General features: G+C 46.1%; 2 protein-coding genes across 3 annotated transcripts in view; one reads left to right on the top strand and one right to left on the bottom strand.

The window, feature by feature from the left end:
• Nucleotides 1-6,424, top strand: part of POM121C (POM121 transmembrane nucleoporin C) — a 28,505-nt gene extending 22,081 nt beyond the window's left edge. Inside the window, exons 10-13 of the mRNA XM_054589740.1 lie at nt 72-248; nt 1,180-2,865; nt 4,517-4,639; nt 5,074-6,424. Coding sequence (XP_054445715.1) covers nt 72-248; nt 1,180-2,865; nt 4,517-4,639; nt 5,074-5,171 — 2,084 coding nt within the window. The 3' untranslated portion in view covers nt 5,172-6,424. The remainder of the gene's footprint in view (nt 1-71; nt 249-1,179; nt 2,866-4,516; nt 4,640-5,073) is intronic.
• An 878-nt stretch (nt 6,425-7,302) lies between these two features.
• On the bottom strand, nt 7,303-14,423 carry NSUN5 (NOP2/Sun RNA methyltransferase 5). 2 transcript variants are annotated; one of them, XM_054589742.1, is made up of 11 exons: nt 14,285-14,423; nt 14,077-14,199; nt 13,416-13,590; nt 13,240-13,348; nt 9,066-9,204; nt 8,859-8,974; nt 8,353-8,531; nt 7,970-8,180; nt 7,753-7,893; nt 7,567-7,684; nt 7,303-7,456 (listed from the first exon to the last, which is right to left on the bottom strand). In XM_054589742.1, exons 1-10 carry the CDS (start codon nt 14,375-14,377, stop codon nt 7,570-7,572), a joined length of 1,401 nt encoding a protein of 466 aa, XP_054445717.1. In that variant the 5' UTR covers nt 14,378-14,423; the 3' UTR covers nt 7,303-7,456; nt 7,567-7,569. The 2 variants fall into 2 exon arrangements, with proteins under 2 accessions (XP_054445717.1, XP_054445718.1); XM_054589743.1 differs by having other exon boundaries at nt 7,436-7,477.
• Nucleotides 14,424-15,134: the final 711 nt, after the last annotated feature.

Below are 15,134 nucleotides of genomic sequence, written 5' to 3'. Positions count from 1 at the left end.
TCTCTCCAATACACCACTGGAAATAATTCCCAAACCAGGGAGGACAATTGAATCTTCTCTTTCTTCCTTAGATGCTGGCTCGAGCTCTGTCACTGAGAACCCACCTACCACTCAGCCCTCTTTTACTTTAACTCTGCCTACTGCTGGGACTGCTTCCTCCCCGACTTCTCTCCCAGCCTCAAGTACTAACCCACTGTTGGAGAGCTTGAAGAAGATGCAGAATTCCCCGGGCCTACCATCCTTCCCAGGTGAGTGGGAGGGCTTCCCTTAGAGCATACAGTGACATCAGCCTTTCCTGAGGTTGAGGTAAGAACATCATGCCTATCAGTCACTAGGAATTGTAAGGATTGAACCTACTCTGGCTGACCAGACCTGAGCTAGTGCAAGCTTAAGACCTTCAGGATTCTATAATCAGGAAATTTTAGGGAAGGGGAGCTGGAATGCTTGAAGCTGGGAAAAGAAGCTTAGTTTTGGTAGTCAAAGTGCTCTTGATTTGAAACCCAGTTCCTTAGATGCTCTGCACCTTGCTGCCATCTATAAAATGAGAATAATGTCCACCTTATGAGGCATTGCTGAAGTGTAAATGTGATTACTTGGTTAACATGTCTTGTCACACAGTTATTAGACAACAGGCACAAGATAGTATTAGTTACTTATCCCTCTAGGTTTCCAAGAGTCTATTGATTATTCCAGCCCCTTGCCTTCATGGCACTGCATATATGCACACTCCTGTTGCACTTTATCAGGTAGTAGTATATATTAGCTCTCACTCAGTCCCAGGGCTCAAGGGCAGAGACTATCTTACTCATGGTTATATGTCTGCATTTAGCACATGGTAGGCAAATATAGTAAATATTTGTTAGGTAAGGTGTATCTAGATTGTTAACTGGACTTGATTTCAGGCGATTGGATTTTTCTTAGTTTTCAAACATTTAACTCCAATTAGCCCAAGTTTTATTCCCTTCTATTCTCCTTATGATCTGTGAAGGGTAGAAATAATGAACACTTTATTGATTTTAAGGAATGAATACGTTAAGGGCTAGAGGTGTAGATTTAATCATGTTTGTGGATTGACTCTTAAATCCCCAGCATTGTGCTGGGCACAGAGAGGATACAAAAGCATTGAATATCATCATGTTTGAGGTATTGAGAATTCACTTTCTCTACTCTTTTTCTCAGATGATTCAGCTGGAGCGGTAACCACTGTGGCCCATTCGCCTCCGAAGACACCCAGCCTTCTGAGCCCTCTTGGCTCTTCACAGTCAGCACCCTTTCCAGGCACCACCTCAGACTCCAAACTTACAGTTACTTTCTTGGGGCTGACCCCTGCTTCTTCCACAGTACCAGTCACTGACACCACCAAGTCATCTCTGTCCCCTCAGACTGAGACATCTGCTACATCCCAAGCCCTGTCTGCCCCATCTCCAACCCCCAAGCAAAGTATTCTGTTTGGAATGCTGAGCACTCCACCTGCTAACCTTTCTGCCCCTGCAGCTCCTGCTGTGTCTTCAGCATCTCCCATGTTCAAGCCTATTTTTGCAGTCCCACCTAAAAGCGAGAATGAGGGCCCCTTGCCATCTAGCTCTTCCAAGGTCACAACCACAGCATCTTCCAGCTCTGCCCTCCCCACGTCTACCAGCACCTCACCCGTCTCTTTCAAGCCTATTTTTGGCAGCCTGGGGCCACCTACAACTGTGCCCTTGTCAACTCCCTTCTCCTTCAATCAATCTACTACTCCAGCCACAACTACAAGCGCCCCTCACTTCACTGGCCAGGCAAGTGCCACCTCAGCAGGGGCTTGCGTGACCACAGCCAGCACCTCTGCAGACTCCGCTTCGAAGCCTGCCTTTGGCTTTGGTGTGAGTGATGTGACCAGCCCCATGAGCAGCATGACTAGCACCACCACTTCCGCCTCCCAGCCTTTCCTCTTTGGGAATCCCCCTGCCTCTGGTGCCAGCTTTACCCCAGCCATGGGCTCCATATTCCAATTTAGCAAGCTTCCTGCCATGCCTACTTCAGCAACGACGACGACCACCACCGCCACCACCACGACATCCTTTAGCCAGTCCCTATCCAGTGTTGTGCAGACAGTTGCCAGCAGCAGCACCTCTAGTTTTAGTGGTTTTGGCAACACCCTTACAACCTCAGCCCCAGTTACCACCAGCCAGCCTACCCTGACATTCAGTAACACTACCACCCCAGCATTCAACATTCCCTTTGGCTCAAGCACCAGGGCCCCTCTCCCATCATATCCAGCAGCCAACCCCCAGCCGGCATTTGGGGCCACTGATTCTCAGCAACAGGGGTCTACCAAACCAGCCCTCGCCCCCACCTTTGGCAACTCTTTCACTTTTGGAAACTCTGCAGCACCAGCCCCAGCTGCAACTCTAGCACCAACTCCAACCCAAACAGCCTTCGGTAACACTGCGCAATCAGCTTTTGGTGGTTTGAAACCCACAGCCTCTGTCTTTGGCACCCCTGCCAGCACCCAGCCCGCCTTTGGCAGTACCACAGCTGTTTTCTCGTTTGGTGCAGCCACCAGTTCTGGCTTTGGAGCTACAACCCAGACCACCAGCAGCGGGACCAGTAGCTCAATGTTTGGCAGCACAGCACCATCACCATTCACGTTTGGGAGCTTGGCATCCCCATCTGGCAGCGGGGGTTTTGGGATCAATGTGGCTACCCCAGGCACCAGCTCTACCTCTGGAGCATTCAACTTTGGAGGAGGACAGAGTGGGACCACTGGCAGCACCACCCCCTTTGGGGGAGGCTTGAGTCAGAACACACTGGGCGCACCCAGCCAGAGCACACCCTTTGCCTTCAATGCGGCCAGCACACCTGAGAGCAAGCTGCCTGTGTTTGGAGGTGAGATTAGGAATTGATTTGGTCTACAGCGCCAGGCACTGTTTTAAGTGCCAGCATAGTGTCCACTGTTAGTTTTTACATTGTTGTGAAGAGACAGGAGTTAAATATATAAATACTATGTCAGGTAGTGATAAGTATCTTCATAAAATAAGTAATTATTGAATGTGGAGGAGCTATTTAGATAATCAAGGAAGGTCTTTCTGAGGAAATAAAAATTAAGAGCCAAGACTGTGACCAAAAAAAGGGTTGTGATTCTGGGTGGGTAGGGGGGTGTGAGAGCTTTGCAGGCCAAAGGAGGTAGCTAGGGCAACGGCCCTAGCTAGAGACAAGCTGGTGTGAGCAGAAAAGGTGTGGCAAGACGTTTAAAAATGGAAATGGTATAAAAAGGTTGAGAGGCAGGCAGTGTTGAAGATCTCTCATGGCCAGGATTAAGTGTTTGGATTTTAGGTACTAAGGGAAATCACTGTAGAATTTCGAGCAGAAGATTGAAGTGATCTTTTCATGTGAAAAAGATGAGTTAGGAGTTTCCATCCTGATAGCTTCTATTTGTTAAATAGAGCTCTTGGGGAGCAAATTAGGGTGAAATGTGTACAAAGGAGGGCCTCTTAAAGTAGTCATTTTGGAGCATGGAAAAGGAACTAATGAGGAAGTGTAACAGAACTGCCAGGAAAATTGTGATTATAAATTTAAAGTGAGGCCAGTTAGCACTTTTGTTTTTTCTTTAGAAACATTCAGTCATTGGGGTGTAGACCTAAAAGAAGTGGATAGCTGGTAAAAGCCAACCTATTGAAACTGAAGCAAGTATATAGCAGGAGGAGCAGTGGACTTGGAGGTCTTGGTGAGGTTAAGGAAAAGCAGAACTACTAGGAACAGTGAGCTGGAAGATAGAATGCAGTAGTTGCAGTTAAGGTTTGGGAGCAGAGCAGGTCCTAGTAGTGACCATAGAAATGTGTGGTGGAGGCTGAGTGGAGGAATAGATTAGGGTGGCATGGTCAGGGCCTCAGAGGGCAATGATGAATGATACCTATGCCACATCAGGATGAGACGAGTGCACATGAGAGAATGCAGCCTTCCCTGAGGCGCTGTAGAGAGCATCATCGGTGTTGCACATGAGGATTCAGTGAGGGCAAGAGTGTTGATGACTGAGTTCCAGCGGGGCCCCATGGGCAGATAAGGGACCTAGAGGATGGATTGGAGTGGTGGTGAATTTGGTGGAACACTCAGGCTTCTGGAGAGGAGGGAAAGATAAACAGAAAAGAGGCTTAGCATGATTAATCCTGGTAGATGATTAATCAAGCTAGAAAATGGATGGAAGTTCACTGAGTGTCACTTTGCTATGCTTTGATGAGGGCAGGGGCTCTACTAATTAGTGGCCACAAGGCAACACTGAGGAGCTTTTTGTATGCTGCAGGACAGTGGTTAGGAGGCTGGGAGACAGGCAGGTTCACCTGGAGCACCAGATGTTAAGACTTAATTATCCTGTGCAATTCCTTTTGGTGGATGAACCAGAACAGTGGTTCAGGGCTAAGGTGTCCTGTGGGGAGTGCCCCTTCAGAGAGCCATCTCTCCTGCAAGGTTCATTACCATCTGCTTTGATGCCCTCTACTCAGTGGCCTAGTCTGTACAGTTCTCTGTTCTCTTTTCATTCTAGGCACCTCCACGCCCACCTTTGGTCAAAACACCCCGGCACCTGGAGTGGGCACATCAGGCAGCAGCCTCTCCTTTGGGGCATCCTCAACACCCACCCAAGGCTTTGTTGGAGTTGGACCTTTCGGTAAGCTTGGCAAGTTTGTTGCCAGCGTGACCTGCTTATTCCTCTCTGAAGAGGGGCTAGGCTGGGCTGGCAGGTTCCTGATTCTCGGAGGGCTTCTGGGGAAGATCAGGTTCATCAGCATCAGAAAAATGTGGCCAGGCTGTGAGTCTAGCAAAACCCAGGTTTGTAGGTGGCAACATGGAGCAGGGGGGCCTTTGGGGCAGTGTCCCAGATCACTGGAAAGCCAGGTAAAAATGCCTTCTTGGGCCTCCCAAAGACTGTGATTCTGGGGTTTTGCCTTTTCAATAGTCCCCTCCACGAAAGCAATTAATAGAGCTTGGGAAGTCCTATTCAAGCACCCAGAGTTCTCTGGGCCTCTCCTTCCAGAGATTAGCGCACCCAAACAAGTGTTCAGGTAGCAGCTGCCCTCATCAGATCTTGTTCAATCTTTACAGGATCGGCGGCCCCTTCATTTTCCATTGGTGCAGGATCCAAGACGCCAGGGGCTCGACAGCGACTGCAGGCCCGAAGGCAGCACACCCGCAAGAAATAGACTTTGTCCCTTGCCTCCATTTCCCTCACCCCTTGCCCAAATCTGGACCGTGGCACCTTGCTAGGGAAGAGCCGCTAATTCATAGTTCCATAAAGCAACCTACCCCAGACCTCTGGCTTCAGCTACCAGGGAGGTAGCAGCTGCCCTGGGGGCCATTTCCCTCTCTTACAGGAAGCAGAAGCCTCAGGCCTCTTGGGGGAGGGGGTGGCAGGGCAGAAGCCTGATACCTTTACTTGAACAATTCCACTGGTGAGGCTGGAGAGAACTGAAGAAACATCTGTACATATTGTTCACTTAACTTCCCTGACTTGTTTAGTGCGTAAGCTTAGTCAGGTGGCCTCCCTTCCCGCCTTTTCCCCAGAGCGCCATCTTCGCTGGAGGGTAGCAGGTAGAGCCCTGCCCACCTGCCTCTCTGGTTTGCATTTGATGGGACTGGGGGAAATGAACTATCCCTAAAGCTTTACTTTGCTTGGCTTAGCTAAAAAGTGGTTCTCTGATCCCTTTAGGGGACTGTTTCCCCATTTCTTGCTGCTTTGTCCTTTGACTGGTTCCTTGCAGGATCTATTGCTTTTTAAATGATCTTGAATCAAGCTTTGCCTTGAAGACTCCAGTGGATGCTGCTCCTGCTGTTTCACTTCCTCCTGCCAAGTCTGAGTCTGTTTTGTCCCCAACCCTATCTGCCAGTTTGGCCCCTAAAAGCTTGGTGGCTCAAGACTGTTAAGCCTGGCAGATCCAGGGGTGATCCCTCGCTCCAGGGAGGGAAGCTCCTGGAGTAGGCAGGATGCCCACCGCCGCTTTCAGCTGCCTCCTCGCTCACCACTCCCGCTGGCCTCATTGGGCATGTCTGCCTCTCCAGGATTGTATGTTTAAAGCCTTGTCCTGTGTTATTTTGTCTGATGCTCATGTCTATTGCTCTTTGAATCGAGTTTGGAGGAAGAATTGAATTGTATGAGTGGCGGCATGTTGGTAGTGCCGGACTTAACTGTTTCAAGTTTCTGGGACTTAGCTAATTGAATGTGGAAAGTAGCACCACTTTATGGCTACAGGTGCCAACTCCTGGATTTCCAAATGGTGTTTTGACTTTACGGGCTGGCAGCCCAGGAGGATAGGGCCAAGGGGAAGCAAAGACCTCTTCCCTCTGCTGTTTCTCTCTCCTAACCACCTGACCTCCCAGGAGGTCAGATCACCCCTAGTGTATGTTAGAAAAACCTAAATTAATGAACCAGACTTTACATTCTTAGTCGTCATCCCGCCCCCCCCCCCGCCCCCGCAAACAGGGCCTCCAACCCTTCTTTTCTTTGTTTCAAAACCACATACCCCAGGTCTAAGAGCCTTGCTGCCATGCCCATCCTCTTTGGGAGAAGTATGAATGTGTGTGTCTAAATTAAAAGAAAAAATATTTAAACATTTTTTAACAAAATAAAAATTTATTTTTGTATTTAAGCTAAATTGCCTTTTAAATTCCTTCAAGCTTGGTTCATTGAGGTGGTTAAGTATAAATGCTGTTGACTAGGAATTAGCTGTATAGTTAAGTTATGCCTGTGTGAAGAAGAGGCTCCAGTGCTATCCCAGGCAGCTTTCCTGAGGGACTAGAGCTCTTTCTGGACACATTATGTAAAATGTAATTCTTATTTTATAAATAATGTGACTTAGGTGTAACCAATCCCCCTCCCCCTTCTGTGACTGAGTTTTGAATGTTTTGTGGCAGGGGACTGACTGTTTCTCCCACCCCCAAGAAGAGCTCTGTTACTACTTAACTGTCTGTGGAGCTGAGGAGGGAGCCTGAACCTCAAGTCCCAAATACCTACTAGAATTGGAAGGGTGGGGTGGGGCACGGGCCTAGAAATCAAGCTTCTACCTATACCTTATGTAAGGTAGACCCTCGTAGTTTTAGGACTCTAAGCTAGTTTACCTCAGTTCCACAGGCAGGACAGTTGGTCCAGGAACCCCCTGAAGAGGGTGTCCTGGCTCAGCCAGAGTGAGTGTGTGTGTGTGTGTGTACATGTACGTGCACTGGGACTTTCCATTACAAAGACAGACTTAATTCCTGTGAGTCTAGTTGGAATTTTTAGTATGAATGTGAGATTCCCCCCCACCTTGCTTATGTCATTAAGAATAAAAAACTGTGATCTATCGTAGACCATGTCCTGCGCCTTTTATTTCTTTGGTGGGGGTGGGTCACACTTCTCTCACCAGCAAGAATGTGGCCCAGGGAAGGGACTCAAAGGATGAGAAAATCCACTCTTATCTTTCCAGCTTGAGAAACAGGGTTATCAGTTTCCTTCCTATAGCAACAAAAACAAAGCCTTTCAAAAAACAACACTGCTGCCTGGGGCACAGGGGGGAACCAGTGCCTTCCTCTCCTCCCACCCAAGAAGTTAAAAGCTTTGAGTACTTGCTATGTGTAAGGTAGGAGGCTAGGAGCAGCTGCTGCTTTTCGCTGCCTCTTCTTTCTCTTTGGAGCAGAGCTGGGTCTAAGTTCTGGTGCCGATACTTCAGCCTGTGAGACTGAGCTAGAAGAAAAGTACAAGTTAGATGTGTCCCAATCTTCCAGCACCTTCCCAGCAGGCTCCCCGCTCACCTTGGCACCTCTACCCGTTCGAGCACAGCAATGAAGAAGCCACCAGTGAGCGTGGTCTCAGGGGAGGCCCGGAGGCAGTGCTCAGCCCCTGGAAAGGTGTTAAGGCCTCGGTGGGGCCAGGAGGGTAGGATAGGAGCTAGTCTGCAGAAAAGAAATAGCAGACTTCTAGGTAAATGAGAGTAGCCCCCAACCTAAGACCCTAGTGGAAACCTACTACCTGAAGGTTCCTGAGCTCTGCTGCAGGGCATCCTGTACCACATCTTCGTTCTCCTCTTGACAAAGGGAACATGTGGAGTAGACCAAGCGCTGAAGGGATGGGAATGTGAGCGCATGGCACAAAGCTCGCTGCTGGAATGCTGCCAGGGCCCGTAAGCGCTCCTTGCTGGGTTTACCTGTCTCGGGTTCCTCCAGCTGTCTGGTCAACATACCTAGGGAAAAAGTGTTTTAATTGCAAATTGTTTTATTTCATACTGAAACCCCCACGTCAGGGTCACAAGATGATTTGAGTTGGAACTAAACCCTAGACCCAAATGAACTACCCCTTCTGCTCTAAGCCTTCTGACTATGGCTTCCCTAGGCCACTATTTCTCCCCATCTCACCAGAGCCACTACAAGAAGGATCCAGCAAAATGTACTGGACCTGACGATAACGCTGGTCTGAGGGTGAAACTGCCAGGAAGTCTTCCTCGGCCAGCTGGCAGCAAGAGACTCCAGCCCGGGCCAGCAGAGTAGCCATAGACGCCAACCGCTTGGCATCCAGGTCGAAGGCAAAGATCTTCCTAGGGACAGAGTTGAGGTTAACTGACATTATATAGCATGTAATGGACCACACCTCTGACATACCAACATGCACATTAAGTCAGGACATGCAGAAGGTAACATTTAACAGCTTGCAAAGACTAAGAAATTCACACCTCACACCTGCAACCCACTGGGAAGCTTAGCTTGGGGTTGTATCAGGAACTGTCCCAGGTCCAGAAGGAAATATTTAAATAAAAATTTTCCTTTCAGCCTTGAGACCTATCAGAAAAACGAGTTCCTCATTTCTTTCCATCAGCTGCAGGACCAGGCCCCTTGCCCTTCCTCTGTCTGACCATGGCACTCACCCTTGGTTCTTCAGAAGGGCAGCCAAGTGACTGGTCTTATTGCCTGGAGCAGCACACGCATCAATGACATGGGAACCCGGGGGAGGGGCCAGCAGCATGGCTGGGAGACAGCTAGCCTGCAGGGCAGAGTACAGCGGCTGGGTGAACAGAGACTCCCCAGGTTGGTCACTCCCACAGATCCTTCCCTTTTCCACCCACCTCCCCTACCTTGTCTTGTAAGATGAGGTGACCGGCTTGGTATAGGGGATGTTCATGCAGATCCGTTTGGGCAGGAAACACAAGCAGCTCTGGCAACAAGAGATCCAGAAGAAAACACTTCCCTTTGAGGGCCCTTAGGTCCTCCAGGCTGCCAGGGAGTAAGAACCATTCATTCAACATTTTCTGAATTCTTCCATGTGGTGCACCAGGCTGGGCATTTTACATGTTACCTCACATATTAACTATTCATTCATGCAACAGATGTTTAAGATTGCTATGAAATAAATGGGGTAATAACACAGTCTGTGTTCTCAGACCAGACTCCAGTTTCAGGGTCCCACCGCTGCCATTTACCAGCAGTGGGAGCATGAGCAAATCCCTTTATCGCAGCCTGTTTGCACTTCTAGAAAACAGTAGCTGTGAGGATCGAGTTAATACATACAAAATACTTCAAAAAATATATGGCACAAATTAGTCACTCAATAAATGTTAGCCATTACTGCTAAAACCACCACAAGGAGAGGTTTGGGGGTGAAGGGGGCAGTCCAGGGGAGATAAGCTGACTCCTGATGGATAAGTTAGTAACGTGAGGAGCTGGGATGAAAACTATTTGCTAAACTCTGTTAAGGAACACTGTCCACTCCACCTGACCCACATAGAAACAGGCCTAGAGAATACTGTCTCAGTTCAGAAAGGTATCAAGTAGCAGAGCTGGAATTCAAACTCATACACAGCCATTCTCTACCATTCCCTGGTCTCCAAGCAACATGCTAGAGGCCAAAGGAGAAACACCTAAAACAGATCAGGGGAAAGGGAGGAGGCAGAGGTGGCTTTGCAGAGCTGTCAAAGGGCAGAACTGGAAGAAGGAGTAAACCCAGGAAAGAGGTGGGGAGGTATCAGGGCAGAGAGCAGCAACTATTGTGGGAACAACAGGTGCACAGAGCACCATGGCAGATGGGCCGGGAGAGGAAGAGGGGGCAGAGCACAGTGGAGAGCCAACAGAGGGTTTTCATCAGGGGAGTAATGCATCAGTTATGGTTTCAGATCTTTCTGTAGCCAACTAAATTAGGAGATTCTTCTGCCAATCACGGTAGGAAATGAGTGCCTACACCTAGGTAATGCCCAGGAGGACAGAGAGGAAGGAGCAGACTTGAGAAAGATGCTGAAAGCAGAACAGTGAATGACTGGAGGGAGAGGAAGAAAGCATCTAAGATGACTCAGTTTCTGATCTGACCAAATGGGTACATAATTATATTTGTTAGGTTAAAATAGGGAATGCAGAAGGTGGAAAGTTCAGAGATGCAAGGATGGTTCAAATTAATCAATGTGATACATCCATCACATTAACAAAATGAAGGATAAAAATAATAACTCAATAGATACAGCAAAAGCATTTGACAAAATTCAACATCTATTTATTTAAAAAAACTCTATAAACAAAATTGGTATAAAGGGAATGTACCTCAACATAATAAAGGCCATATAGGACAAGCCCACAACTCTACCATACTCAATGGTGAGAAGCTGAAAGGTTTTCCTCTAAAATTAGGAACAAGGCCACTTTTATTCAACACAGTATGGAAGTCCCAGCCAGAGCAATTAGGCAAGAAAAGAAATAAAGGCATCTAAATTGGAAAGGAAGAAGTATAATTGTCATTATTTACAAATTACATGTATATAAAAAACCCTAAAGACTCCACCAAAAGACTCTTAGAATTAGTAAACAAAATCAGTAATGTTGCAGGATACAAAATCAACACACAAAAATAATGTTGCATTTCAATACACTAATAATGAGCTACCAAATTTAAAAACAAGCCCATTTACAATTACATCAAAAAGAATAAAACACCTCAGAATAAATCAAGAATAAACTGAGGAGGTGAAAAACCTGTACACTGAGAACTATATAAGATATTAATGAAAGAAATTAAAAATATAAATAAATGGAAAGATATTCCATCTTCATGGATTGGAATACTGTTGCAATGTCCGTGTTTCCCAAAGTAATCTCCACGTGCAATCGTGCAATATCTATCAAAATTCCAAAGGCATTTTTCACAGAAATAGAACAAATAATCCTAAGGTTTGTATGGTACTACAAAAGACCCAAATAGCCAAAGCAATCTTCAGAAAGAAGAACAAAGCTGGAGGCATCACATTCCCTGATTTAACAAGATATTACAAGGCTACAGTAATCAAGAACAGTATGGTATTGGCATAAAAACTGACATATAGATCAATGAAACAGTACAGAGAGCTCAGAAATAAATCCACATGTAATTTATGACAAAAGAATCAAGAATGTTACAATGGGGAAAGGGCAGTCTTTTTAATAAACGGTGTTGGGAAAACTGGACAGCCATATGCAAAAGAATGAAACTGGACCACTCCCTTATACCAAATACAAAAATCAACTCAAAATGGTTTAAAGACTTCAATGTAAGACCAAGAACCATAAAACTCTTAGAAGAAAACATAATGGTAAGCTCTTTGACACTGGTGTTAGTAGTAATTTTTCGGATTCAAAAACCAAAAGTAGGACTATAACAAACTAAAAAGCTGCCCAGCAAAAGAAACCATCAACAAAATGAAGAGGCAACCTGCTGAATGGAAGAAAATATGTGCAAGTCATATAAGAATTTAATATCCAAAATACATAAAGAATTCACAACATTCAACAGGAAAACAGCAACAACAATCCAATTAAAAAATGAGCAGAGGATCTGAACGTTTTCCCCAAGACATACAGATGGCCAACACGTATATGAAAAGAGGCTCAACATCATTAATCATCAGGGAAATGCAAATAAAACCACAATGAGATATCATCTCACACCTGTTAAAATGGGTATTATCAAAAAGACAAGAAATAACAAGTATTGGCAAGGATGTGGAGAAAAGTAACTCTTGTGCACTGCTGGTGGGAATGTAAATTCTGTATGGGAAACTAAATATAGAGGTTCCATAAAAATTTAAAAATAGAGCTACCATATGACCCAGCAATTTCACTTCTGAGCATTTACTTAAAGGAAATGAACACACTAATTCAAAAAGATACATGCACCCCCATGTTCACTGCAGCATTATTTACAACAGCTGAGACAGGGAAACACCCTACATGTCCATCAATGGATGAATAAATAAAGAAAATGTGACACACACACACACATACAGGAATATTATTCAGTTATAAAAAGTAATCAAAGCTTGCCATTTTCTTTCTTCTTTTTTAGTGTACATTGATACCTTGCCATTTTTGACAAGATGGATGGACTTTACAGGCGAAGTCAGATAGAGAAAGACAAATATCATATGATCTCATATGTGGAATCTTAAAACACACACAAAAAAAACAGAGCTCAGAGATACAAAGAGCACATCTGTGGCGGGGGGACGGTGGGGCAAAATGGGTGAAGAGAGTCAAATTTCCAATTATTAAGTGAGTCATGAGGATGTAATGTACAGTGTGGTGACTACAGTTAATAATACTGTATTACATATTCAAAAGTTGCTGAGAGAATAAATCTTAAAAGTTCTCATAAGTAAAAAAGATGTTTTATATATGGTGGCATATGTTAACTAGACTTATTATAGTGATCATTTTGTAATAGATATGAATATCAAGTCATTTCATTGTACCTCTGAAACTGACATAATGTTACATGTCAATTAAACCTCAACTTTAAAAAGGAATGCTGCAACATAATCCAATAACTTGTTTAGGCATATTTTTTAAAGAATTACTTTTAAATTTTGAATTTTGAATCAACGTAACTGAACAACAACAAAAAACGGTGCCAAGTTCAGAGGATGGATGAATTCAGTTTGACACATGTTAGGACTGTGGTGTCTGTGAAGCACTGATATGAACCTGAGGGTATAAATACAAGAGAAGCCTAGACTGGGAGACAAGAATAGTCAGGTGAGAATTAGAAGTTAGAGCTAGAGAAGAAATTGAGGGGTAGGTACATCAGAAAAATGTCCATGGGACTCCCAAAACAATCAATGTTTAAGGGATGGAGGAAGACAGGCCTTGGAAGGGGATGGAGAGACCGCTGTAAAAGCAGGAAGAAAACCTAAGTGCAGTCACAACCACCCCTCCTCTCTCTTCCCATCCATTTCCCCAGGGCCCCCAAGCACCTCCCTAGATAAGGGCACCTGGGCAGGGTTCTAAGCTCACCTGGAAGCCCGACCCTGGTAGGAGAAACCTTGTCTCTTGAAATAATCAATTACATCATCACAGCAGGTCTTGAGAGTGTTCACCCGCACAAATCGAGGCACCTGGGAGGCTAGGAAGCAATCAGCGGTGAGTAGGTGGAAACATGGCCTTCCCCCCACCCCCAGAACTCAGCTCACCTGGGTCAGGCCCGCATCCCATTTCCAACAAATCCTCATTCCGGCTCACACCTCGACGAACCTTCAGCCGGGCCAACTCAGCCTTCAGCCTTGCCTGATGCCGGTCCAGCAAAGACTTCCATCTGCCCCCTCGCCCTCTAAAGCCTTTTCCCAGCAACAACTCATACACTAAAACCTGGGGACGGAGAGACCAAGAAAAAAATCTAAGCATTAATGCCTCCAAATTCCATAGTGTTGGAACTGCAAGTGCTAAACAGACCACCTGTCCAGGCAGTAACAGGTAAACATGCGGTACCTTGTCCAAGAGCACACAAAATTAATGGCAGATATAGGATTTGAGCCTGATGTCTCGCTTCCCCAGTCCTGAATCCTTTCCACCAGCAGAGCTCAAGACCTCAACCCTTCTTCTCGTCAACATCACCCTTTTGTTTTACCCAAAGAGTCCCTGCCATTGCTATTTGGTGCTTTTGCTCTTATTTAATCTTTCACAAGAGGATCAAAATTAAAGCATTTTCATCCCACTTCAATTCACAACTCAGAAAGGGGCTGCGCATCCTCATTTTAGAGGAGTGACTCCGTAACGGCGCAGACGGTACGTAGCTGGGACCAGATTAGTCGGGACTCACTGCCAGGCCTCGTCCAATCCCACCCCAAGGGTCACCTTGGCCAGGTGCGGCCGCAGCTTCTTCTCGGTGCGGAGGAGACCGGCGCTGGCGATCACGGTATCCAGCACGGAGGAGTAGCGCTGCGTCTCGCACACCAGCGCGTACAGCTGCTTCACGTTCTGCGCGCGGCCAAAGGGACACAATCTGAGGCGGGGGTGCGGCCCAGACTAGCCCACACCCCACCCAAATCCTGAACCCCGTTACCTGGAAACTGCTACCATATACCAGCCCCTTGATAGAGCCCTGGCGGCTCTCAACCCCTGCCAGCACGGCCGCGGCGGCCGCGTACAGCGCCATTCACCGCTCCCACGAGCCTTTACGTCTCTGTCGCGACTCGCACCCGGCTTTGCGCAGCCGCCTGCCCAGACTTCCGGGGTCAAAAGGTAAGGATGTGCGGGACCCGGAAGCCCTATTGTCCCTCCGACTCTTTCAAGGCCAGTGTCAATTCCCGGTAGTTTCGGGAGGGAGGAGAAGGGAGGAGGAGCCCGAAAGTGGCAACTTATTTATCCACTTCTTGGTAGGTCTTCCCTTTTTTCTTTCAATTTTTGCACATCTGATAGCAAACAATGGGATTTCCTGGTGATTTAATTTCATATGTTATTGAGGTTGAATACCTTCATATGTTCATTGGTCATTTGTATTTTTTCTGTTATAACTTGTTAATGTCTTTTGCTCATTCTTAAACTGTCTTTCTCTTACTACTCTATATGTTAACATTATACACGCTTGTCTTAGATATTGCCATTTTTTCTCGTTTATTGTTGCTTTTTAATATGGTTAATAGTTGTTTTGGAGAGCATGGTGTTTTCATTTTTTTAATCTTTAACCATTTCTGGCTTTGGAGTCAGGTTTGGAAACCCCTTCACATTTCTACAATACAGAAGTCACTATGGCTTCATTTTTTCACACTTAAATCTTTCCTCTGTTTAGAATTCACTTTGGCACATGATGTGAAGAAGAGCTCAAACTTTGTTTCCAATGACCGGCCTTTCATGTATTCGTTGTAATGATTCATTTATAGAAGGGTATCCCCAGCCTAACCCCAGGGAGAGCA

This window comes from Pteronotus mesoamericanus, unplaced genomic scaffold (assembly GCF_021234165.1).
Source record: "Pteronotus mesoamericanus isolate MK-2021 breed Mesoamerican mustached bat unplaced genomic scaffold, CSHL_Meso_final scaffold_167, whole genome shotgun sequence".
NCBI classification, from domain to species: domain Eukaryota; kingdom Metazoa; phylum Chordata; class Mammalia; order Chiroptera; family Mormoopidae; genus Pteronotus; species Pteronotus mesoamericanus.
The sequence above is the reverse complement of the archived record's forward strand: the minus strand, read 5'-3'. Positions and strand labels throughout refer to the sequence as shown.